The sequence below is a fragment of the Sebastes fasciatus genome, chromosome 5 (assembly GCF_043250625.1).
Source record: "Sebastes fasciatus isolate fSebFas1 chromosome 5, fSebFas1.pri, whole genome shotgun sequence".
Classification (NCBI taxonomy): domain Eukaryota; kingdom Metazoa; phylum Chordata; class Actinopteri; order Perciformes; family Sebastidae; genus Sebastes; species Sebastes fasciatus.
Window position 1 is genome coordinate 17,127,553 of NC_133799.1, and position 26,720 is coordinate 17,154,272.

The following is a 26,720-nucleotide window of genomic DNA, read 5'->3' on the forward strand; positions in this document are numbered from 1 at the left end:
CCCCTTTCTGCTCATACTGTGTCCACTCACAGACACATATGGACTCCACTACAGAGCACCTCTCTCTCCCCATTCTCCCTTTTGTCTTAGCTGAAGACTAGCCGATGGTCCCTGCTTGTGCATATCAATAGGGATAGAGTCCTATCTTCTTGTTTGTCTTTGCCAAAGGCTCTGGCTTTGCCTTGTGGCTCTCAGGGAACTGCCCTTGCCCCTCCCTTTCTATCCCTTCATTCTCCATCTCTCTCTCCCAGCGTCCCTTCTCCACCTTCTTTCTTCTCCATCTCTGGAGCACAGGGCTGTGTAGACTCTGATTGGCATTACCAGACAAGAGTGTGGGGGTAAGTTGCTGGCTAGCTTCTGAGCTAAGCTGGAGAGCAAATGTTTGCCAGGGAAGTAGAGGGTAGAATAGGGATGGCTGCTGGTTTCGGGGTGTCCGTGACCAGACCAGTTGTCCTGGGGATTTCCCTCCTCTGCTGCCCCCCGGGGCTGGGCCTGGGCCCCATCTCTACTCCGCAGCTGGGAGACATATAGGAACCAAATGCAGACAGGGCTACAGAGCTGAGAAAAGGAAGGTTGGATCGAAAAAAAGGAATGAAAGGAAGGCATCTGGTGCCTAGGGGAGACGAAGAAAGAGAGCGAGAGAGAGAGAGCTTGTGACTGTTTAACGGAAACCTTTCCTTCTCTTTGATTTGCTTCCAGCCAGGGATTACAGGCAATTGGCATTTACAATGATTGGATCATTAATTTTGCCGTGAGGCGTATTGCCCAGCAGCTCAGCACCACATCCAGTCTAGCTAATGTTGTGTGTATAACTGGCTCGTACACCCCATGCCTCATCTCAACATGAACAGCAACACACAAATCAGCAGCGCTGTATTTGTTACTAAGACTTTGATTTAAATCCTGACGACATTTCCTTTACATTTTATCTTCTGTATGCCCAAGTCAGGTTGACGGACACGTTTCATCATCTGTGCCATGTTCTGCTTATTAATCTATACAGCCCAGTGTCATATAATGACATTCCAACAATACTCCAAGTTTTAGCTGGTAATTGTAAGGAACATTTGCGATGTAGAATTAGTCACCCACAGATGATATCTAATTGTTTTAATTTTTTGCAGTCAAACTTGTCAGTGAGAGTGCTGTAGTGGCAGACAGGGGGCAGCATTAGACAGTATTTCTCCTTGTATGCTGGCTGCTGTGGCCAACACATGCAATGCTTTGTAACCGAGGGCTGCAACAAAAACTTCAGCTACCTGGAGAAGCTAGGGCAAGGCATCGTGTCACCCTGTTGTTCTGTTGCTTATATGCCCTAAATAACTTTGGTTGTTTATGGTCGCATCAGATTCTCATAATAGCACCATACTTTTCATATGGTCAGAGAAGACCTGAGTGAGTGTAGTTTCAGGTGGGCAGGCCTGGTGTGTGTAGCTGTGTTTTCTTTCTGTGTTGAGATCAGGTTGTCCTCTGCCAGGTGCGTTTCACTGTCTGTCTCTACTCTCGTCCTCCTCCACCACCTCTCACCTTCATCCTCTCTGTGGTGGGCGTTAGTTTGTTGTTTCTCTGATGCTGCTTTAACCTCTGACTGCAGCCTCTTCATTACTAGTGTTTATGCCTCTCCTTTCCTCCTTTTCCCCCTCTATTCATCGGCCGGCCAGCCGGTCAGTCAAATCCCTGTAGTCCGGCTGGTCAAACACAGATATTACACTCTGTAATAACACTGGCCACCCGCTCTGACCCCAGTCTGCTATCCGGGCCATAGCTTCTCTTCATAAGGAGCAGTGTGGTGTGGGATTTACGATAGAAAGACAAAGGATGGACTGTGCCACTCATTTATTATTGTTCTTTTATTTGTTTCTCAGCTTGTTTGTACTGCAAATTGCTTTGCTGTGCCAGGCCCAGCACAAATAAAATATCATTTCTTTGAGAGATTGATAACTTAGATAGAATATTTACTGTTGCCTACTAACGGGATGAATTCCAGTTTAAATATAATAATTTCTGCAAGCAGCCCATAGTGTGTTTGTGCTCTCGGACACACACACACGTACATATACAGATGCTAAGTTTAGTAATATTAGAGTATTAAGGTGAAAGCAAAGTCTGCCCCTGCAGTCTTCTAAGCTCAGTGTTTTGCAGCTGCGTTGTCTGACATTGGCTTTGACTTTGTGTTTGTAGCGTATTTAAGTTTCCACCTGCGTGACCAGCAGCCCTGCATATGCCCAAGGATCCATCTCTCTGCAGTGCTTTTTACAAAGACAGGATTTGACCCGTGTGTAGAGGGATCTTTGCTCCACAATTGACAGTTTTCTCAGCATCAGTGTCCAGCCCCGCAGGCCCGTAGGGCAGAATTCTGCTGAACAAATGCACTAGAATCCACGGCCGCCAGCGCTCAGACGCCGACGGGGCTTTGATCACCTTCGGCTGGCGCACATCAGGCTGGCGTTAGGGCTTTAAACCAACAACCCACTGGACGGTGTAACGCGGCGCTCGGCGGGACAGGCGCTGCTGGCTGCTAACTGTTTAAAAGCACGCAATGTTATTAAATGATGCAGATACAGCGTCCGCGCATGAATGGGAAAAGAGAAATACTGTTCATTTCAGAGCGTGGGGCTGTTGTTGCTGGGCATTAGCTGTGGCATCTGAAGAATGCTGATAACACTGGCTGTCTTTTTTATTCTTTTTTTTCTCCTCCTCTCTCCTTTTGACTCATCTCCTCCTTCATTCTCTGCTTCCATCCGACTTTTTCCTCATGCGGCTGAATGGAGGATACTTTGATGTAGCCTTGGCTGTAATTTATAACATTGTATTTACTGTTAAATTAGTTGTGGAAATAGTTTCACTCCCAGTTTTAATATTACTTAATAATGACAGGATGGTAAAGAGTATACAGTATATATTTATATAAACATTATTAATGGAGATTTATAGTGGAGCTGTCTGTATTGTTTTTGTATTTTATCTTTACATATCACTAGTGTTATGCAGGTCTGTTCTTTGTTCTTTGAATATACACTAATATTTAGGGGTGGGGGGAAAAACCTGATACAGCATAGTATCGCAATCTTTTGTGAAGCAATATTGTATCGATAGATGGACGTCAAGTATCAACCTTTTATTATATAAACTAACAATCCGACAGCCGACTGGCGGACCCGGTCGCCATTCTGTCTTTCAGAGGATACTAAAGATACTGGTATCATCTAAGGAACCGATTGGTACTAACCATGTCATGTTAGCTTTTCGAGAAGAACGCTAAATAACTCTCCAAAGTTACGCTAAATTTTGGTGAGAAAAAACTGGCGTGGACATTTTCAAAGAGGTCCCTTGACCTCTGACCTCAAGATATGTGAATGAAAACTCTGAGAGGAACAGAGTGAAAACTGTATCTTATTAGATAAAACAGATGTTGACAAGCTGCATAATTTGCAGTTGAAAAAAGGTAATAAATACATATATATATATGTTATCGCAATCCTCAGCATATCGCAAAATGTTTAAAATATGAAGATAAAACACAATAAGATCATATCGTAGCATAATTATCGTGATAATATCGTATCGTGGGGCCTCTGGTTCCCACCTCTACTAATAACTGTATCTTTTCTTTATGTTTGCAGGTGAAGAGGAACATTTCAGACTTGACCAACATCCCAGTCCGGCATCAACAGTGGGAGGGATGGCCCGCGTCAGCGACTGATGACTCTGTAAGAAGCACAGGCACACAGAAACACAATCCAAAATGTATCACTTGTTATCCAGACGTACTATAACAGTTCTATAGGAAAAACATGTCGACATCTATCTTCACTTCTCTGTGTACTGTAAATGCTGCCTATACATTCCCCTCACCGATTCTTGGATCCAAGACAACCCTCTCAAAGAGAATTAAAAAACGATTTACATGATTTTAATACTAATAGTGGAAACTGTTCCACATGCTGTAAGCGATCCCAAAACCATCTGTCAGAAGCATGAGAGTAAGATGTTGAAGCTAATTAAGATGTCAAAGACGGTTCCCATCCTGTGTCCTCTATCTGTGGACATTAAAGCTCATCATCATTGAGTCCCGCTGACCTCTCCCGTCCCGAGGTCGCTCTTCCCAGCCATTCACCCCGCACACAGTCAAGCTGATCAGAAGCAGCCCTCATATAGAACCTTGAGGAACCTCTGACCCCTTTTGTCTCACCCCTTCTTTGACGGCCTATGTGTTCCCATGCTAATTGTATGGGATGGTTTATCATGCTACATTGAGGAGCTGTTGTGCACACATTCTTGTGTTAACCCCTAGCTAACGTTTTCCTTTTAGATCTATGTGTTTATTGGAGTATTGGTATTGACTTTGTCTGTTTTCATATTATGTGTCCTATGCCAGAACTGGCTCTACTGTAGCGACTAGACTACAGATGTTTTATTCAGTTGTGGTAGTGTACATTTGTGATTAATAACCTGTTTTCTATATACAGTTCTTTGTTGGATACAGTCTGTTCTATATGTCACCCATTATTCATGTTTCAATAACTCAAAGTGGATGAACAATAACTGCACCTGTTTTTAACAACTCAAAGTAAAGGTTAACAGTGAAAGCAAATACATTACACCATTAATGTGCCTAAAAGGGGCAAAGGACAAAAGGTTATGCCTCCTTTCACTACAGGAGACTGTTTGCTTTATTTTGTTCCATTACAGCTCGGAGCAGACAATTGTAAAGCCGGTAACCACCAAACAAACCATACCGCTATGATGCAGATTTATCATTGTTAGCACTATCTTTGTAGACATCCAGTTATGTGATCAGTAAACAACAGAAATACAAATCTTAGTTCAAATCTGAAAGCACGTTGTGGGAATGCGGTGCAATGACTGACCTCAGTGTTGTGCTCTTGTATTATGCCACCAAATGACTTGCCTTTTCCACTCTGCAACCACAACCACAACATGCAGCTTGTGATTTATGACTTTCCTGTTCACACTGAGGAAAGGGAGCTAAGCACAGACATTTTTCTAAAAACTGTGTTGAGGATGTTGGTGTGTCCAGCTGCAGTACATTTAACTAGGAATTTGTGATGTGAAAACAGAAAGGAATGGGAACAATTCTTCAACATGTTTTCAGTGGTTAATTACTTTTGGGGGAATTTTGGAGTACACAGAATGTGTTTTCCTTACAAAATACCTTTGGACTTCATTTTATCATATTTTTTCGGACAGTGAACAACGGAAACATTATTACATCACGAAGCCTTAAACTATTCATTAAGGTTAATTTTTTAAAACTTTGTAATCTAAAATAATTTACAACTGTGAGGAATTCATATTTCAAAAACCTATTATAGATAAATGAATTGCATAATCTAAAATAATCCCAATAACTGAAAAAAAAATACTATTTTTAAGTCATATTAAAGCATTTTGAATTTTGATGTATTTCATCTGTATAACTCCTTTACTACTGGACAAAAAAAAACACTAACATCTGGCTTTTGTCTTAAGTGGGAAAGGTTACAATCGGCATTCATTCCCGGGACAAATAACTCTTCAGTAGTCACGGGTATTATCGGATCAATCTGCGATCGGCAGTGATGGAAAGATGACACCCCGGTGGACACGTACATTTTTTCAGCCCTTTTCAAGCGCGATGCTATGTGATGCACGTTGAAGTGAATATATAATATATTATAATTTATTAATATACAAAACATAGTTAATATGTTCTCCTCAAAGCCACCAGACTCCAGTCACAAAACAGTAGTTTTACCTCGCTGATCGCCGTAAAACACACTTCATTCAAACTCGAAAGAAACAAATTAAAACTCATCAAAACTGTCTTTATTAGTCTTTCCACTGTTCCAACAATCTCCAGCTCTGGTTTGAGAGTTTGAAAGAGAGACTGAATAAGTAACAGATACTAAAAAAGAAGTAGCCACCATAACATTTAGTGGGTTTTCCATGTTTAAAGAACCCGCATGTACACGCTATTTTTGGTGGGAAAAGGGTATATTTGACCTAACCACTAAAAAACAGCAATGCACGCTAGTTCTTACTTGGTGAGTTTCATCACCAAGTAAGCCCTCCAAATCTCAATATAATGTTAAGACAAGTAAGGATAAAGTGAAATAATTCCCTTTTATTACCTTTGTATTTTTGTGATCTGCGTTCTGGTTATCAGTGAACCTCAGCTCTGCCCCCTAGGTAGCTGTGGATATGATTCCCGGGGATCATGAATAGATTGCAGCTCATTGTGGCATCATAGGCCCGGTTGGCACCTGGCTAACACACATCTGCAGCGTCTGTGTTTCCTGGATGAGGAGATATTAAAAAGCACAGAGACAGAAGTGTAATAATGGCCTCTGCTCTAGCCGCAGCCCTCTTATTGAAACGTCTGAAGGTATTAACAGAGAAAGCCCAGGGCTTGGCTTGGCCTAGCAGGCGGGTAGGGAGCCAGTGTTAGTGTCTAGCTCATTAGCCCAGTCTCATCTCCCGGGGTTTGGGCCAATAAACATGGCAGCCAGAGGCCCCAGATTACGTTTAGCACCGCACACTAGCCCGAGTTCAGGAATCGATTACTACTTAACTCTGCTTTGCCTTTAAGTGTGTGATATGACTGTGTTTGCCTGCTTGCATTTGTGTGTTTGCAAATGTGCCTGTCTTATTGTACACACTGTGTCTATGCCTGGGTATGAAACCTCATTTGAGCGGTTGCGTTATACAGTCATAAGTGAAGATGTAAAAATATGTTTTTGCAGGCACAAGAAGCACAAATATATTGTTTTTATAGCTCATCTGATTAATCAACTTGTTCAGAGTATTTATTTCAACTGTAGGTTGTTCTTGTGTTCCGAGAATGATATTTGAGTGGTGGCATTGTTTGATAATGTATTGTTGAAGCGTAGGAAATTATTTTGTTGGAAAGAAATTCTCCCCTTTCAGGGAAACTAGTAGTTAGGCATTACATCACCCTCCCTGCTGATACTGTCCACTCGATGTGTTTCATTGTTTATTGTGCTCTGAATTATTATGGAGAGTTGAAATTGGATCAGGATGGATAATGCTCAAGTAGCACTGGACAACAGATCGGTTCATTCAGTGCATTGTTATTGTATGTCATGTTAGACCAAGGAAGTTGAACGTAAAAGGAAGTGGCACAAAGTGTAGTTGAAGCAGTAGCAACGTGAGGCGATGCTCATTTCTAGCAGGCAGATTGGGTTGACCTGGGTCACGTACGTGTGAAATATTGGTCAGTGTTCATATAAATCACAACAGAAAACATTAACTGCAGCAATAATCTCAGTAAGTCAGCAATTTGGATTTTTCTTGAATACATTTTTTAGGGGCCATAATTCCAACGGTCCTCATAGATTCATTAGAAGATAGATTGTAGTATTTGCCAGAGTAGCCAAGTAGAAGATCACACTGTCCGTCTTTTTAGTGTGTTTTGTTTTAGCATTTATTTTTATTGTCATCAGGTTTACTGCATCACAACAATGTAGGGCTGTCGCAGTGAAGGAATTTCCTCCCCGGTGATAATGATTGGCTCAACAGTGCGATATGCATTTCGTTTTTTAAATGACAAGTTCTTTTCAGCTGAGACGCTTTGGTGGCGCTCGGTTTCTTTAATACGGAATATCTGGGGAAGTAAAGATGTTGTACTTGCTCTGGATGAAGGGAAGGCTAAAGCATGTAGGGAGAGAGGATGGACCTGCCGGTCTATGTGTATTAATTTCTCCTCTGTTGTTGTTGTTCAGCACTTGTAGCCTGATCTTTGTGGTATTTGTCCCGCCCCTCCTCTATTGTGAATGGACAGCTGGGTAAAAAGTGTCAGTGACGAGCGCAGTTTTTTACCCAAAGTTGAACATTTTTCAACTCTCAGCGACCACAAAAAAACACAAAATGTGCAACAGTCAGCGCAGAATATCCGTGCCTCGTCACGCTACTGCCGTTTGTAGCATAGTGTAAATACGTGGCGCTCCCATTGAAAAGGATTAAAGAAAAAGTGAACATAGCAGTTGTGGCGCTTCCTCCTGATTCTTGTGGCTTTGGCAAAGCAGTGAACAGTGCTGAAGATGATGACAGAGGTTTTGGCAACAGTTGATAAATATGAGAGGCCAACGGGACATTAACTTCCTGTGCTGTTTGAAATACGCTGATTGAGCGTCTTCCCCTGCGTCCTCCGTCCCCTTCTCTTCTTCTATTCCTTCGCCTAAACAACACAGCATGGAGAGTTTCCAGACAGGCCTCGTCTCATTGGAGCTGTTTTGATTGGCAGTCTTTCCTCCACACCTGTTGGAGTGATTGACAGCCGGTGGGACATCCTTATTACATCCCCTCATCTCTTCAACCCCCACCGCCACCCACCCTTCCTTCTAGCCAGTAATTGCTGACATTTATGCAGTGTTTCATGGTGTTTGCTAATGTATTAATGCTGCGGAGCCTTGGAGGTGCCTGGCCTTGTAGGCCAGCGCCTCCCTCCAGTTCCCAGCTGGCATTAATGGAATCCTCCTCTACCTGATAGGGGTAGAGGAGGATTTATTGAGGGGGGCCTGGTGGTTTCCGTAGCAACAGGGCTCAGCAGTAAGCTCAGGCAGAGCCCCCCTCCCTTGTGTGATTGGCTGCCTTCAGGTGACATTCAGCACCAAGTTAGTCTGTCAGTCTCGTTTTCTATCTCTTCTAACTGTTTGTATGCGTTCTGAGAAACTCATATTTCACGCAAATGGTTGTGTCTGTTAAGCATCCCACTGATCCAACAGTCATTTATTTATGCCTACCTTAGCCTCCAGCTCTGTATTTGCATTTGTTTGCGTGTGTACACACACTGTGCAGGACCCCAGATACTAATCAGGAGAGGCATATCTTCAGCATGGCTCAAAGGAGCCTGGAACAAGGAAACCAACAGGTGTTAAGGGTGGGGCGCACCTGGCATCTCTTTCTTGGCTTCCTTCTCTCTGTCAGGTATTAAACCTGCAGGAGGCAGAATGTTTTTGGCATCATTGGGCAAAAATTCCATAATAACCTTTCAGCATATTGTAATTCAAGTAGACTTCTGCACCTCCTCATGGCTCTGTTTTCAGGCTTTAATAAATCTAGCCCGTGACGGAAGACTTTGGCCAATCACAGGTCATTTCAGAGAGAGGGCGTTCCTATTGGCTGTTAATTCAACGGAGGCAGCTGTCAATCACTCGCGAACTTTGATCAAACGGTCAAACTAGGCAGTAACAGAATATGAATTAATAATCTGTTACTGTAATGCCCATTTCTTTCCTCAAATGTTTTTAGGAATATCTTGTATTGTACTGTTTAGCTGTAAAATTAGAAAATTTGCTCCGAATGGTTGGAGGTGCTTGGTATTTCCTCAACTTGATCTCAACATGGTTTGCCGGGTTACAAACTTTCTAATTTTACAGCTAAACAGTACACTACAAAATGTTTCTGAAAACATTTGAGGCGAGAAATAAGCATAACAGTAACAGAATATTGATTCATATTTGATCAGCGCTGCCTAGTTTGACCATTTGATCGGAGTTTGCAAGTGATTGACAGCCGGCTCAGAGACGGCAGGCTCCAGCTCGGCTCTGATTAGTTGTTTTCCTCCGGTCTGTGAAATCTTGCAGATGCCATTAGGAGCACCGGAGGACACCTGAAGACACAGAGGATTATTAATTATTTCAGATTACTTGTCTCATGTTTTCTACCCACTGCTGCTTTCATTTATCTCATGTTCTCAGTATTTCCTCATCTGTCCATCTCCTTTCCCTTTACTATCTACTCTCTCCCACTTTTGTCGCTGTTCTTCCCTTGCTCCATCAAAGAGAAAGTGGAGTAAGGTGGTACTGTGGTTGTGGTGCAGCTGTCAGTAGTAATTATCTCACACTCACAGCCAGACACCTAATCCAAACACTGCCTACACTAGAAAAGAAAAAATGAAACACAGAGAGAATGAAGGGAGAGAAAGAAGGGAAGAAAGGGTTGAAGGGAAGAGGGAAAGGAGGGAGGAGGAGGGGGGGTAAGGGAGAGAAAATTCTTTCCCTGTATCGGCCCCTGAATGCGTAGAGCCTCAATGCAAGTGTTAATTAAAAGAATCCAAAAAAGAGGAGCCAGTTCCTTTGTGTGGAGATGTGGGAGAGGGTCATTTGGGGGGGTTAACCTCATCCCCTCAACCCCCGTGCCCTGCGGCGCTTCAGCCTTGTTTCCACGTTTTACCACTGAGCCGCCAAGCTGCACTTGTGTACCTCAACATCAGGAGAAGCCATCGGGTCAAAGCGAGGAAGAGGATTGAGAGGCACTCATCTGATTTTTTTTTTAACCTCCCCTCCTTGCATCCATGTCAGCCCAAACCCTCCAGGCTGTCTTTGACGGGGGAAGTGATCAACTTTATTTATACACTTATTAGGCCCTCAGACGAAAGCCTCTCATTGTGAGTAGTGAGGGGTAAAGGGTTTATGGGGATCCTCTCGGCGGCCGCTGTTAAGATTCTCACGTTTGATTGCCACTCGATTGGGGAATGGGCAGAATAGATTTGGGGCCATGCCTTCACATCCTTAAGGCTCAGACCCTGTATGTCTTTGTCCAGCTCAATACGTACAACTCTCTCTCAGTGCTAATTCAACCCTCAGGCCTGAGACCCGTCACGTCTCAAATAGCTTCTCTTTAAGTCACTGTTTTTTCCTTTCGAACAACAAGTAGTATTGCTAACTTACTTTACTTTTACTGTTGGGGGGGGGGGGGGTGATGTTTTTGTTTCATTACTCTGGAAAAATATGAATAACACAGTGATCTAATAAACAGGACCAGACTACTAAATTAGTTAGAGTTAAGTTACATGAGCAAAGACGAGGCAATTCGGTTAAGTGTTCTTCGTAGGTGTTCCGGGGATACTCAGCTGTCCTTGCTGTGACATTCACACTCTTCTAATTTTCAAGAGTACACTCGCTACTAATTGGTAATACACAAGAAATACTATCTGTTTCTTCTATTCTCTTATGTTTACACCTTTGTTACTGTTTCTGGGATGACTGACTGTTTGAGGTCTCATAGGGAAGGTTTTAATTCACTAAGAAACATCCTGATTTTCACATTTGTTATATGTAAGGCTGCGACGAATAATCAATTAGTTGTCAACTATTAAATTAATCGGCAACTATTTTGATAATCGATTTAATCTGTTTGTGTAATTTAAGAAAGAAAAAAAGAGCTAAAAATTCCCTGATTCCAGCTTCTTAAATGTGAATATTTTCTGGTTTCTTTACTCCTCTACGACAGTAAACTGAATATCTTTGAGTTGTGGACAAAACAAGACATTTGAGGACGTCATCTGGGCTTTTGGGAAACACTGTTCGACACTTTTCACCATTTTCTGACATTGTATAGACCAAACAACTAATCAGTTAATCAAGAAAATAATCTGAAGATTTATCGACAGTGAAAATAATAGTTAGTTGCAGCCCTAGTTATGTGTTTTACTGTTGGCTTGTCCTTTTAGCTGTGATGTCATTCTTTGTTTGTGTAGTTTCAACATTGCATGGCGGTTCAGCCACTGCTTTTTTTGAGCAGTTTTTCTTTTCTTAAGACAACATGGAGGAGGAACACTCATCAGGATATTATTCATTCTCCAACTGTCTGGGGAGATACTGCCTTTCTCATATCTTCTCCTTGGTTACTGAGCTGGTGGGAATTTAAGACACAGTGGTTAATCAGTATATCCCTAAATTGTAAAATGGTTGTTCCTCTCCTGGGGATCAGTGAGATAGAGTTCATTATCTTAGTTCAGGAAAAAAATCTTTATGTAAACAATTGATAGAATTTCAAATCTGAATTTTTAGGTACGAAAAACCACATCTAAGGGACAAAGAACACGGTCGCACCCTCGGGATGAGCATTATGAATATGCAGTAACCCTCCATCACGGTATATGTAATTTTATGTCACAATAACAATCTATATCTTGATTTTAGTTTAGTTTATTTGAGAAGGGACATTGCAAATTAAAAGAATACACTTCCCAGTCCAAGGTGTTACAAAAGGCTTCCTAAAATACATCAAAACAAAACATTAAAGGGCATGCAGTTTAAATCATGGAAAAGGACACACAGTTGTTAAAAGCAGTCGAAGCAGCAGTGACATTCCTACATGTTTAACAACATTGCAGACAAGCAGGACATATAGATAGAAGAAGCAAAAAGAGAGTTTAGTGCTGACGTGTGTATGTATTAATCATCCATTGTTTTAATTGGTTACTGAAAGATATAAAAGTGTTTAGTTGTCTGATGTGAATTGGAATTATATTATTTTCCACTCTCTTGAACCTCTGACAGACCAGGCTGACTGGATAAAAGCACTTTTCCGCAACGGTGATACAGTATATTTTCTGAAAAATCTATTAAGAAACTGTTTATGGATACAAAAACCAGGCCGGTATGTCTGTTTTTAGTTTAAAAACAAAACAAACCCCTTAACAAATCAAGGTGCTTCATCACATTGATACAAAAATCACAAAAACAATGTAAATCTTACCGTAAAGCAGTCCTCATCCTCATTGTTTATTAACCCACTATGGTCTAATACACCCATAGTTCTGAGCAGTGTTTGAAGAAGCACTCAGATGTTTTACTGCAGTAAAAGTACTAATACCACAGTGAAGAAATACTCTGTTTCAAGTAAAAGTCCTGCATTAAAACTATTACTTGAGTAAAAATACAAAAGTATCAGCATCAAAATACCAAAAGTACTCATTATGCAGAATAATATACTGTATATAAAATGATTGTATTATAGTTATTGATGCATTGTGTTCATCCCTTTAATGTTGCAGCTGGTAAAGGTGGAGCTCATTTTAACTACTTTATATACAGCTGGGTAGTTGTTTAATCTATAACACTACACCATCATTTATTAGTTGATTATATTTTATATTAGTAATATGAATCTGCAAAGTAACTATAGTTGTGTATAAATGTAGTGGAGTAAAAAGTACAATATTTACCTCTAAGATGTATTGGAGTAGAAATAAAGTAGCCTGAATTGGAAATACTCAAGTAAAGTACAGGTACCTCACAATTGTACTTAAGTACAGCACTTAATTAGTTACTTTCCACAACTGGTTATGAATGGGATAGATATTGTGATATAAACATTAACGATCAAAATCTATAACAGTAGACTCATTTATATTTATTTATGTTGGCATGTTGCCCAACACTAGTTGCACTTAGTCACGCGTGTAGCTCAGCCACAACTGTCCAGATGTTTTTTGTGCAAATATTTGGTCTTCTAGCTGCAGCGAACGTACTTTCTAACATAGAAAAGATTAGGTTGTGTGAAAAGACAGAAAATAATAGACCGTGTTGCACTTTGTCAGATATGTTGGTTCTTATCAGCGGTACTCACTGGTAAGTCCATGTTGCTGACAAGCTCCAGTGGTTACACTGTTCTCTGCTACTATAGAAGCTGAGGCCAGCATGAGGAACCACTCTATTTTAATAGAGACAGAGAGAGAGAGAAACTCCCTGCGGTCTGTGTAGCCCTTTTCAGACTCAATTGGCGTTGCATGTAATCGTCTCCTGATTCAACCATGTCCAGCTGCTCTTTGTGTGTCTTAGCACCCGACAATGGAGCAGATCACAGGATCCCTGCAGGGGACGAGCAGCGTCGCTGCCTCTTATCACACCCAGCCTGCCTCGGCCCTGTTGTTTAGAAGTTCACTCTCCCAGAAAAGTATTTGCATCTGGGCTTTCTGCTCTACTCCCAACAATTAGTACGCCTGTGAATATATTGTTGCATTATTGTGACAAGTTTCACTACATTCAGGCTATAAGTCACAGTTTGATTGTTACCAGTCGTGCTCTCAGTGGTCACTGAGGACAGGAATGAACAAATGTGTCTTCATGTTTTTTGTTGTTTGAAGTTTTGTTTCCACATTGTTCCACAATGGGAATCGATCTTAAATCTGGCCTACCACTTTTTAAATAGCGAGTATCTTTAGTTTCGCAATACATCCTGCAACTGCCTTGCCTGTATTGTTGACGTCCCTCGGGGTCTTAGCCAGGAGACACCAGCTGTAATGAGTCCCTGCTGAATACTGACATTTACAGTCCTGGCTTTGGATTTGGGAGCTCATTAGTCAGGTGTTCTCTTACTACAAACCTCCATCACACTAACGGCTTACTGCAGGTGTACAGAAACCTCATCAAGCTTCTCACCTGATTTAGAAAGATGAGCAAGCCGGTGTGTGAAAGTCATAAAGTATCTCATGATATTTGAGAAGGGAGGTACTATGATGTACAGCTTGAGAGTCAGTTGTGAGGTTTGTTTTGTCTTGTCTTTGGCATCACACCGCTGATGAACAGATAGGACTCAATTTAACTTGATGGTCACTTTGAGCGGACTAACAATGGGGCAGTAATCACATTAGGGTTGCGGGGGAAATGATACAGCACAGTATCGTGATATTTTGGTGGCAATATTGAATCGATACACGGACATCAAGTATCGATCTTTTATCATAACAATCTGACGGCCCGCCGGCGGGCCCGCCGCCATCCTGTATTTCAGAGGTTGTAGTGGGCTCAGTATTAAAGCTAGAGTGAAGATACTGGTATCATATAAAACCTAAAGGAACCTAAGGAATCAATTGGTTGGGAAGAACGCTAAATATCGCTCCAAAGTCGAGCTACATTTTGGTGAGGAAAAACTGCCACGGTCATTTTCAAAGGATTCCATTGACCTTTGACCTCAAGATATGTGAATGAAAGCTCTGAAATGAACAGAGTGAAAACTATATCGTATTAGATAAAACAGATGTTGACAAACTGTATAGTTTGCCGTTGAAAACGGGTAATAAATCACAATATAATTTATCGCAATACTGAGCATATAGCGAAATGTTTAAAATCGCACTAACATCGTGACTTAAGTATTGTGATAATATCGTATTGTGGGGCCTCTGGTGATTCCAACCCCCATTACATATTGTCTAAGTTCTCACACAACTGGTTGGCTTTGCTTGTTAGACTAGACTTAATCACTCTCTCATTATGTTTTCTGTTTTTAGATGACGCTAGCTGTCTCTGGGATCAGCTATCCTTGCCATCACCTCAGTGTTTGTCGAAGGTCCTCACCAGCCAATTCCCAGGAACCCACAGAAGAGGTATAAACACACACACACACACACACACACACACACACACACACACACACACACGTTTCTGTGGATTGCTTTCTCCTAGGACACTGTATTAGGGGTGGTGGAAAAATCGATGTGGCATAGTATCGCGATGTTTTGTGTTGCAATATTGTATTGATACACAAACGTTAAGTATTAATCTTCTATTATATAAACTATTAACCTCTAACCTATTCACAATCTGACTGTCTTTCAGAGGTTGTAGCAGGCTCAGTCTTGGTACCAACAATGTCATGTTAGCTTGTCCTAAAGAAGGCTAAATTACACTCCAAAGTTTTGCTAAATTTTGTTGAGGAAAAACTGGCATGGCCATTTTCAAAGGGGTCCCTTGACCTCTGACCTCAAGATATGTGAATGAAAACTCTGAATGAACAGAGTGAAAACTGTATCTTATTAGATACAACAGATGTTGACAAACTGCATAATTTGCAGTTGAAAAAAAAAGGTAATAAATCACAATATATCTTATCGCAATATGTTTAAAATCTTGTGTTTCAAGAACCGTAATAATATCGTATCCCACCCCTACTGTTTATCAATGCTAACTCTACAAACATGGTAACAAAATGCTTCTGTCAATTACTTCTGTTGAAATATGTCTGTAAATGAATGTTTACAGTGTGCAGATGTCCATATGGTCAGCGACAGCGAGGGGGATGATTTTGAGGATGCGTCAGAGTTTGGTGTGGACGATTCAGAGATGTTTGGAATGGGCGCCTCTACCTGTCGGAAAGCACCTATGAGTGAGTACAGCGGAGCAGCTTAATAACGTTAGATTAGAGCTCTTAATTTAAGCTCCAGTACGTACTGTATTAAAATGCTTGACCATAAAATATTTGTTCTCCCCTTACAGTGCCAGAGAATAGTGAGAACGAAGCTGATGCCTTACTGCACTTTACTGCCGAATTTTCTTCAAGGTGAGCTAAGCGTCAGGTGCTTCTTGTTTTCATTTAAGGGACTTCAAAAGCAGTAACAGTGTGATAATGAACTATTTGTTCTATGTGTCCTTTAGGTATGGAGAGACCCACCCAATGTTCTTCATTGGGACTTTGGAGGCAGCGTCTCAAGAGGCCTTCTATGGCAAAGCCAGAGATGTAAGTACGCTGATTGGCACTTTGGTGCCTCATAGGACGGTTTTTAATTTATTAAGATACTATATTGGGTAACAAAATCCTGTTTTTCTTTGTCCCTTTTATATTTTTAAACACTTTTAATTGTGGCTGTGTGAGATACGAGGCACTGGTGTTACCAGTGTTGGCTTGTCCTTTTAGCACTGATGTCATCCCTGCTTGGTGTCGACCAGCCGCTTCTTTTTTTTAGCAGTTTTCTTTGCTTAAGACAACATAGAGGAAAACAGACTGAGCGAGATATTATTCATTCTCTATCTGTCAAGGGAGATGCTGCGTTTCTAATATCTTCTCCTTCATTACTGAGCTGGTGGGAATGCAAGCATTATAACCAGTTTCAGTATATGCCTAGTCTGCAGTCCAGGCTGCAGTAAACTGTAGAATGGATCATGAGGACCAGGGAGTAGAGTTATTATATTATATTATATTAGTTCAGCAAAAGCTCTCTAAACACACACAATGCAAAGATGGAATATAATAGTGAGTGGGGTACCTTGTCAGGGATTTTGGAACATACGTGTTAACAGTGGGATTTTAAAACCATTTAATAAACATCTTGCTATTTGTACTCAGATGTCTAATATGGTCTGAAAAATCTACCGCGAGATCTGGAAAATTATGGAATTTTTAAATGGAAAATGTGTAGGAACCCTGAATGCCAATCACAAACTGAACTGACAAAGAGGAACAAAATAAATCTAACCAACATGCATATGATTGACATTAACAGTAAAAACTGCTCCTTCTCATGCAACCTTACATGACGTTCATTTGCAGTGTGTTGGCATTAATTAAACTTACTTTAATTCAAAGTTGAAGTCCTTTCTCATACAGTGTTTACTGTTATTTATCTACCCCCTGTGTCATGCTGTGTGGGGAAGGCTTTATAGCCACATTGATATCATTTCGTCAAAACCCCACGTCAAATTTTCACCCTGACAGCTGAGGCTTATTTTTAGCTGTCCACTTTCCCCGCTTGTTTTTTGGCTTTTGTCCTTTTAAGGATGCTTGTATCAACTGACAGCTTGTGTGGATTAGAGCCTTATTAGACTGTGAGGACACAGCAAGATGTTAGGGGGGTTCAGATCACCAGGCACACAGAGAGGGAGGGAGGGTGGAATAGATGATAGTAGGGACGCAAAACAGAGAAGGTGGAGGGTGCAAAAAGTGAAAAGTCAGAGGAACAAACCTAGTGAGAAGAAAGAGCGTAATAAAGGCATGAAAGGTTGCAGGATAAGGGTACGAGATGGAGAGAGTGTGAAATAAACAGAGAAATAAAAAACCTAAAGAGAAGCTTGGCGTCTCGCCTGCTTCCCAGCTGATCTCCTCTCCTAAGCCAGCACAATATGGCCGACGTCTCCCTGGTGTTCACACACTCTGTACTGTACCGCTGTGCTCTACACAGCGCAGTGGCGAAATAGTATTCATTTTCACTGTATTTTGTTTTATTCTGGGTGAGCTCGACTTAGTCTGCCAACTGTGCCGTGGTTAGAGTGGCTTTAGGGAAGCTGGATACGTGCAAAGATTTTTGCATGAAAACAGAAGCTATTTGATCTGCTCTGTGTTTGTCCTGTTTTGTCACAAGCGTCCTAGACGACAGGCCAAAACATGCTGCTTTTGACGGTTTCATTACACAGTAGCATATGTGCGCGACTACGCCGTCCCTTCTTCCATCCAACCAGCCAACCTCATCCTTTGCTCTTTGCTTCCATTTGAAAAGGGAATCGAGTTTTTGTGTTTTGCGCCGTAGAAAAAGCCCACTTCATTAAGGGGATATTGGAACAGGGCAGATTTGACTGAAGGGGGCTACTCGGCGGGTTTATAAACAGAGGAATCAGTCTCACTCTCTCAAAGCCTGGGAGAGGCTAATCACTAAGCAAAACACTACATTTGATGAAGTGTTTCTGAAGGTGTGTGTTGGGGGACTGTTGAGATAGACTCAATCCATCCTTAATGAAAATGCTTTGGGCTGCAGAGCTGAGCTGAGCTGAGCTGAACCCTCTTGGGGATCAGTGGTTAGTCAGAGCGTACAGAGAGATAGGCCACCCATCACTAACCACGATCCTCGCTAAATCCCCATCAACGCAGTGGTTAATCACTCTAACCCCACTCTACCTCCGCTCTCCACTCCTCTCTCCTGTCTGCCACACACAAAGACACATCAAAATTCATAGCCTCGCCGGAGAGGGGAGTTCATGGATTTATCACTGCCAAGTATCCGCTTTAAAACCCGGCAATAGCCTCGCAGAGTCGAGAGGAAAGAGCAGCGCTGAATCAGAACGGCATATAGATGTACGTTTATCTATCAGATCTCGGGATGTAAATCACAAGCAGCACTCAGTCATGGTTTATTGACTGCACCTGAAATGATTACTCTCATGCATAAATAGATGGATTAAGGGTTATATCAATGTGGAGTGTTAGTAAAAAAAAAAAGCAGGAAACGAAGGTATGAATATGTGGGTTATCTTAATCACACTTCAGTTCAGAATGTGGTGCAGTTTCTGTTATAAAGACGTAATGTGTTTTCAGCAGGCTGTGGAGAGCTTCCTGTGTGGCTGGTCATCGATCTGAATGTGTTTTCCCACTGTGTGTTCAAGGTCATTAGATCAGTCATTTGAGCTCTTCATTTTGAAGTGTTTGCTTTTCCAGACTGAGCCTGCCATCTGTAGAACAATCACTATCTGGACTTCTCTATCCTTCCTTCCCTCTTTACCTTTCTGTCTATGTCTGTATCTCACTTACTGGTCTCCTCTGTTGAACATACCTGTCTTTGCTTAAAAAAGCCTCTTCTTGATGTGATACATATATCATCCACAGAAGACAGGCCTCTGATTAAACCATTAGCTGTCTGTCAGGAAAAAGATACCACTTGAGCCCCAGAGTTCCCCTTCAAGTGCCCACAAAGAGGCTTCCGATATGTATACCGTGTATTGTGTTTCTGTATTAGTGCGATATGAGACAAAATATCATCTGTGATTTTTGGTCATATTAATACTAGCTTTCCCTTAAATGCAGAGTGCCACGAGAGTGCTACGAAATCCAAAATCTAAGACGATGTCTAGTCTCATATCACGATATTGATATAATATTGATAATTGCCAAGCCCTATTTCCAATTATAATGAACTATATGACAACTACATTAACTATTTAACTGTAATAAACTCTATCGTAATGTTGAAGAATATAGTACAGGGACAAAGCTTCCATTTAAAGAATGCATTTTCCAAAAAAAATCACTACTACTCATATTGTACATTGATGTCTGGTAAGTGACAATAGTGTGTGGGATAATTGACTGACCAGTAAAGTTAAAAGTGTAGGAGGTTAATAACCTCTGTGTCCTGCTGTTTTTTTTAGTAATTGTATGAATCGTCTTGGATTATCCCTTAAAACATATCAGATAATGCCGTAACATTGTGCATGCTTTATCTGTGAATGTTGCTGTTTTCATTCACACTTAAAATGTAGTGAAATCTATGCTGTTTCAGCAAGAAATTTTACTTTACATTTTAAATAATTTGCAAAAATGTCACGTCACCTCTGGATGTTATTAATGATATTAACTTTTTTATTCCAGTATTGCATTCCACACTGTTGCTATCAGTGTTTTAAGTAAGCTGCACCCAGACCTTGAAGGTTTTATTAATTATTAATTTTAATTTTAATGTATCAATCAATCAATGAAATTGTATTTGTAAAGCACCTTTCATACATGTTAGTGCAGTTCAAAGTGTGGGCCGTGAAAACAACAGAAAAGACCAAACAATTTAGCAATTTAACAATTTGATAATTAGAGATGAATGCATGTGAGACAATAAAATGATACAAATAGAAGAAAATAGAAATAAAAGCTATGATAACAGTAATAGTAGTAAAACAGTGTGAAGTAAAAACTAGTTTAGTAAAATAACAGTGAAATAGAATCAAATTTTACAACTTAAATACAATAAAATAAATGAATAAAATAATAAACATTCTTAATCACAGGCCTGGCTGAATAGGAAGGTTTTTTCAGGTCAATACTGGGAGCAGACCGAGAGCTGAAAGCGTTTTGATTCGTGGACCAGAGGTCACTTAAATCAAAGAGCAGGAATGATCTGAAGCAAAAGGGTATTAATCAATTTAAGCATCAATGTTTAGGACTAAATTGAATTCAGCAGACTAGAAGGCAACTATTAGAGCTATGACAGAGGCAAACACCACATATTTCATGGTTGACTTTGTCCAGTTCAGCTTGGCTTTACTTTACCTTAATTCACGGGGATACAAACAAAATCCAGGGTGGTAGCTAGCTACAGTACAGTGCAGTAAATAGTGAATCTGTTTTATTGATCACAGTTACTAATTTTTCCAGAGGCCTCATTTAGGGGGACAACACACCACAATACAAAATACTCAGCTCAAGCAAATGAGGTTTTGTTTCACTAGAAAAATATTGGCATTAAAAATCTGGATGAAAAATTCTATATTTTGTATTAAGTGTGGCGATGACTCAAACTCTCTATTGATCTACCTTCAGAGTAAGATGAACATTGATTATACAGTCAGAGGCTCAAGCTGACTCAATGGGAACACTGTTTATTGCTTGAAATCTTTAGTCTCTCACACTCTCACAAAGCGAGCTCAGATTTAGGTGAACAGGTGTGAGGAAGGGCTATGGGGTCACTATCTAGCTCAGGTTGGACCTAGTAATTTAGCTGAACTGAGGGATTTGCTCCTCCCCGCTCAGACAGGCAATACAAAAGATCTGACTTGAAAGCGGAGAGGGAACAGAGGGGTACGGACAGTTTAACTAAGATGAAGGAGTTCAGTTGGCGAAAAAATGCCCACTTTGATTAGTCTTTACACTTGCTCTAATTGAGCATGCATGTGTGTGAGTGCGAGTCCCTTCACTTTACCGCGCGGTAAAGTTTGTGCATCTGCGCATGTGTGTTTGAGCGTGTATCAGGTTTTTTTTTCTCATGTTGTAAATCTCTCCCTCCCCTCACACTCATTCCTCTCTCAAGACTGAATTTGCTTGTCTTCTCAGCATGAGTGTTTAATCTTTTCAGACCGTTGAATCGGCCCAATGAATGAGTCCCCAGCTCCTTCTCTCTAGGAGCCCTGGAGATTATTCTAAAGCACTAATCGTTGAGCAAACACAGCAGTGCTCTCCCATTCCCATTCTACACAGGCCACAGTATAGCACAACTTCTCCTTTCACTTCCCTTCACGTTTTTACGCCCTGTGTAGATTTTTTGCTTTTTGGCGTACGTAGCCTAGATTACCGCTCCTGAGAAACAGACCTTTTGACTCCCCCTCCACAGCCGCCGTTGAAAATGAACTAAGCGGCGACTGAGAGTTTTTCTTATTTGTTCTTATATAGCAAGAGAAGTGACATGTAATTTAGAGAGCATTATTTCCAACATTGTCCCCTGGAACCTTTTATGTTTGTGGGTGTGTTTGTTTTTTAATTAGATTGTCAGTAGGGAGAATCTGCCAGGCTTATATGATGGTGTCAATATCCTTGGATTTGGAGCTTCGTCAATATTGTCTGGCCCTGACGCCACTAACCTGAACAGGCTGCTGGCATTTGGTGTAAAATAAATAGAGTGATTTGTCTGTTTTGTTTTCTCCATATCTTTTCGTCGCCTCCAAGAGAAGTTTTATTTACACCGCTCTCCATTTGATTTCGCGTGGTATTTGCTTTTTTTCGCCAGTTGTGGCCTTGCTGTGGTCTGCAGAAGTCATGCTGGCACCCAGCGGTCCCTCATGTCACTTTATGGTCATGTAATGTGGAAATGTCTCTGCAGTGATGAGACACACCAAACATGTCTGACAGATCAGCACAGATCTGAGAGCAACGGATTTCATTTCAATTTTTATCATTTCAGAGACAGATTAAAGATTTTTGGCGGTGTGAGGTGTTTGTGTTATAGTTGGTCATCCAACTTGTAATCTGTAAAGTCTCTTTTCTTAAAACGTAACAAAAACTGTGTACCCATCTACTAAAAGCCAACTAATACTATTTGGTGTTTTGTTTCCCTCAACACTGAAAAAACTTCCAATGAAAATAAAAATGTGTGTTCACTTCAGCAAGACAAAAGTCCAAAGGGAAATCAGTTGAATATTTTGCTCATATTTTTCCTTTCATTAGCTCAAACCCTATATTCCTCTGTTCTTTCCTGCTCCTCTTCACAGAGAAAGCTGCTGGCCATCTACCTCCACAATGACGACAGTGTCCTCGGCAACGTCTTCTGCTCCCAAATGATGTGCGCTGACTCCATTGTCTCCTACCTGAGCCAGAACTTCATCACATGGGCCTGGGATGTCACTAAAGAAGCTAACAAAGCCAGGTACCACAGTTTGATTATTTTCAAGTGACTTGCTGGTCATAGAGCTGCAGGATTGATCAGTTACGTCATGTTGTGTTGTGTACCCTTATCTCTGTGCATCTTGCTGGCTTTACTCAATTTTGCAGTTGTGGTATGAATGAAGACACAACTTTAGTTCAATGCATTCTTTTTTTTTAAGATTTTGAATCATGCTTTTTATTGTTTCCTTAATAAACAACCTAAAAAAACAACAACTAAGTATTCAAAAACGAGGTAGGCGAAAAAATGGTATTTAATAAAATAAAATGGAAAAACAAAAATGAATAAATAAATAGAAATTACAAAAATAAAATACAAATTGTAATACATTTTTATTTAAAAATGTAAAAACTAAATATTGATAATAATAAAGAAATATAAATAAATGAAATAATTAAATTAACAAAATAAATTCACACAACAGATTCCCAACACATAATTATATCCCTTTGGTATTTCAATAAATTTTTTTGTTTACTAATTGTATGATATGACTTAAGTAATGTATCAATAAATTAATAATGTCACACCCAAACCTGTTGGATACAGTAAAACCATAATGCTTAGAATTTATTATATTTTGACTGAAATAAAAATAAACTTCTGTGTCCATTTTATTTGTTACACTTACATGGGGCAGACACAAAAGTATTTACACCTGTAAACATTTACTGTGAGTAACAACAATAGTACTACTTTTGTGTGACACTTGTGAGCTTTAACTTTTGTTGCCAGACAAGTATGGATTCAACTTGAGTAATATTTTACAGCTCTAATTTGTGGTGCTCTAGTGTTGGATTGCATTGTAGTATCAAGTTTTCCTGTCATTGTGTCAGCTCCTGCTGCTACAACAACTGTAGTACCAGGTCATTTTCAGTTTTAACAGTTTTAAGCTCCATGAAACATTGCTACATGAGTGCTCAAGAAGGTTTAAACAAGTCTAGTTTATATTTAGTAATAGATTTTGTATTTATATTTAGCTATATAAACCCCATATCTCAAAATGCAATAACACGTGGATTCTGTAATAAAGCTGAGTCCCGTGGTATTCCCTGGTCTGAGTCTCATCATGAATCTAGTGAGAAAACTGTTTTGACGATCGTAATGATGACAAAAACAATAAGTTTAAAGAAATGAATTGCCCTTTAATTATTTAATTCTCTGAAGCTCTCGGAGATCCTGGCAGCCATCATAACCATACTGTGTTTAGTATTGCATTTCGCCAACTGTAAAGTTAAAGTAGAGCAATAACTGAACCTCTAAGCCCTGACTGCATGCTTAATCCTTATGTTTTATTTATGTGTGACTTACTGTCTGGAGGAGTGGACTGTTTGCATACTGAGTTGTATCTAATAAAGAGGATATTGAATGCATTTCAGAAGCAGAGCAACTTGATTGTGTGCTCTGCAAACTCTCAGAATACCCTGTTAAAGAAGAAGCTGTTACTATCATGTTCTAGTATCATTGTTTTTCTATCAGAGGAGGTTAACGTAGTTTTAATTAGTGCTCTGCCCCACCCCGTCACTTATAGTTATTAAAATTTAAAGCCAGCAAAGACTGCAGATAAGATCTGTGTTTTGTCATTCCAGTGTGAACACAGTGAGCTTTGAGAAAATGATCTAAAACGTTAGTGTGGATGGAACCTCATTTGACACATAAACAGCGTTTTCAAATCTATTCGTATTAGTGTGGGCATCTCCTTAATTGCTGGCATTCAACTCTCACTCCATTGCTCACACCCTGCATCTCTGTCTTCTCATTCTCTCCCCTACTTCATTCTCTTTTTGAAGCTCGGAGGTTGCATGCTAACAAAAGGCGTTGTGTTTGCATGGTGAGGCCCCTGATTGGGCAATCTTGACTAAGCTGTCTGAATAGAGGGTCAGTGGGAGACGAAGGACTCCCTCGGAGTCCAAACATCTCTATCTCTCCATTTACGCTCGATGTTTTGGTGCAGCTCCAGCAGTCTGTGTTGGCAACTGGCAGGTCTGTGCGACACCTGTTTATCCTGCTACTAGGATGGATATTTTTATCTGGATAGTAAACAATGGAAAATAAATTTAGTCTGCAAGGTTTGATAGACGATCAGATCCTCTGTCGGTTCAAGTTTTGAGCTGTGGAGAGGTGGAGGTAAAGGTGGACCTGCTGAGGGTATGAATGGGTTTGCTCATTAACATTGTGCCCAGTAGGGATGTCACAAGAACCAATACTTCAGTGCCAAGTTGATGCCAAATTCTGAAAATGTGACGTTAACAGAGGTTGATTTGAGTTACATTATGATGCGTTCAAGCTCTATTCTGTAAAAATGAGTATTGGGCGAAGGTAAATTATAATGTTGTCGTGATGTGTTCATATGTAATCTTGTAAACATTTTTTACTTTGGCAAGAAACTTGAGGCAAATCATCAGAGATTAGTAATAAATTCACAAAAAGCAGTGTGCAAACGGCAATAAAAGAGTTACACGGGATTTCATTTTTTGTTTTTTATCGTGGTATCGAATTGGGTATTGAGGATCGTGGAATTTCACTGGTATTGGTATCGACTACTAAATTTCTGGTTTCGTGACATTCTTAGTGCCCAGGGTTCTCTCCTACTTCCCCTCATCTTTCTGCTACATCTTTTCCTTCCTGATCCTTCCATCTCTCTTTATTTCCTTTCTCTTTATCCCGCCACCTCAACCCTCTCCCTCTCCCCAGAGCCTCCAGTGTTAAGCCTGCCCTCTGGTAGCGGCCATTTAAGAAAGACTCGCCCTGACCTCACCCCGCCATTATTTCTTTTAAGGAAATTCCCTCCTTCCCTCATTCCGCTCTCCTTTCTCTCCCATTGGCCTCCTTTTGCTTTTTGCCCCAGCTGAGCCTTTTTATTGCACATTAAAAGGCAGGCAACATCTGGAGCTTTTCATCACACACAGCCAGTCACAGCTTTGCTGCTAACGCATGCATGCACATGTGCACACTCGCTCACACACAAACACACTTCTGCTCTGCATTCTCACGCTCTCTGGTTGATCCAAAGTGACTGGTGATTGGCATCAATCACACAGGCTGTTAGAAAGGTATCCTGAGTGAGAGTGTGCGTGTGTTGAACCTGCTGATATTGGAATGTGCCTGTTGCTTCGCTCTCTGTATTCTCACAGGCCTCCCAGTTAAATGATTAATTATGCATAAATGCAGTTCTGCTGATTGGATGCCAGTGTAATTGTCACCCATGGGGAATGAATCTGATATATCGTACAGGCGCTGTATTATCATTGCACATGGCAAATATTGAAACTATAAGTAGATAAACACACTGAAAGTAGATCATTTTATCAGTGTGCTTCCTCAAATCTATTACACATTTTACTCCATGCTAACATATCTGTACAAGGCATCTCTAGAAAGTCAACTAAAGTGACTATCATCTTGCTAATTCTTTTGTAGAGATCATACAAGGGCCTGACACAATACTATAACAATGACTCAGAACCACAGGTGTTCTTGTTATTGTTAATGACCTTCGAGTGTAAGTAACTGCTAAGAGCACAAACTAACACGCACACTTGTTCTTTACACTTGACTTCTCCTTTTGACATCCTCCTACCTGAAAACATAACTGACTGAGAGGCAGAACAAAATGTCATTTTCAAATCAAAACATGTCCATGTTTGCTCTGAAACAAAGTGTGTATGACACAGTGAGCAATGAGAGCATCCGGTTCCCAGACATAACTCCCGTACAGGTGGCTGGCAAAAACGTTCCCTGCAGTGCTACTGTACTGGCCCTGACTCATCAGCTGCTCAGCGGAGCAAATGTCAGGTCTTACCAGTCTACTCGCATCCTCACGCACCGCGTTGATGTGAAGAAATGTGACTTGACAGTCCAGGGAAACATTAACTATTTTAGCTGTCTGGATGTGCAGTGAGAGATGCAGATGGTGATTGGTGACAAATTAGAAGCTGTCAGTCACATTAACCATCGGAGCAGTTAGCTGCTAGTTCCACGCAGGTGTTTCCTCTACATTTAGTTACCCCTAAAGGACTTTAAAGGTCTGGTACAGAGTAGGCTACATTCTTCACCATGT

At 40.7% G+C, this 26,720-nt stretch overlaps 1 protein-coding gene across 1 annotated transcript in view; it reads left to right on the forward strand.

The window, feature by feature from the left end:
* Positions 1–26,720, forward strand: part of faf1 (Fas (TNFRSF6) associated factor 1) — an 82,148-nt gene that overhangs the window by 31,036 nt on the left and 24,392 nt on the right. Inside the window, exons 8-13 of the mRNA XM_074635403.1 lie at positions 3,624–3,710; positions 15,044–15,139; positions 15,795–15,918; positions 16,029–16,092; positions 16,188–16,269; positions 22,488–22,642. Of these exons, the coding sequence (XP_074491504.1) occupies positions 3,624–3,710; positions 15,044–15,139; positions 15,795–15,918; positions 16,029–16,092; positions 16,188–16,269; positions 22,488–22,642 (608 nt within the window). The remainder of the gene's footprint in view (positions 1–3,623; positions 3,711–15,043; positions 15,140–15,794; positions 15,919–16,028; positions 16,093–16,187; positions 16,270–22,487; positions 22,643–26,720) is intronic.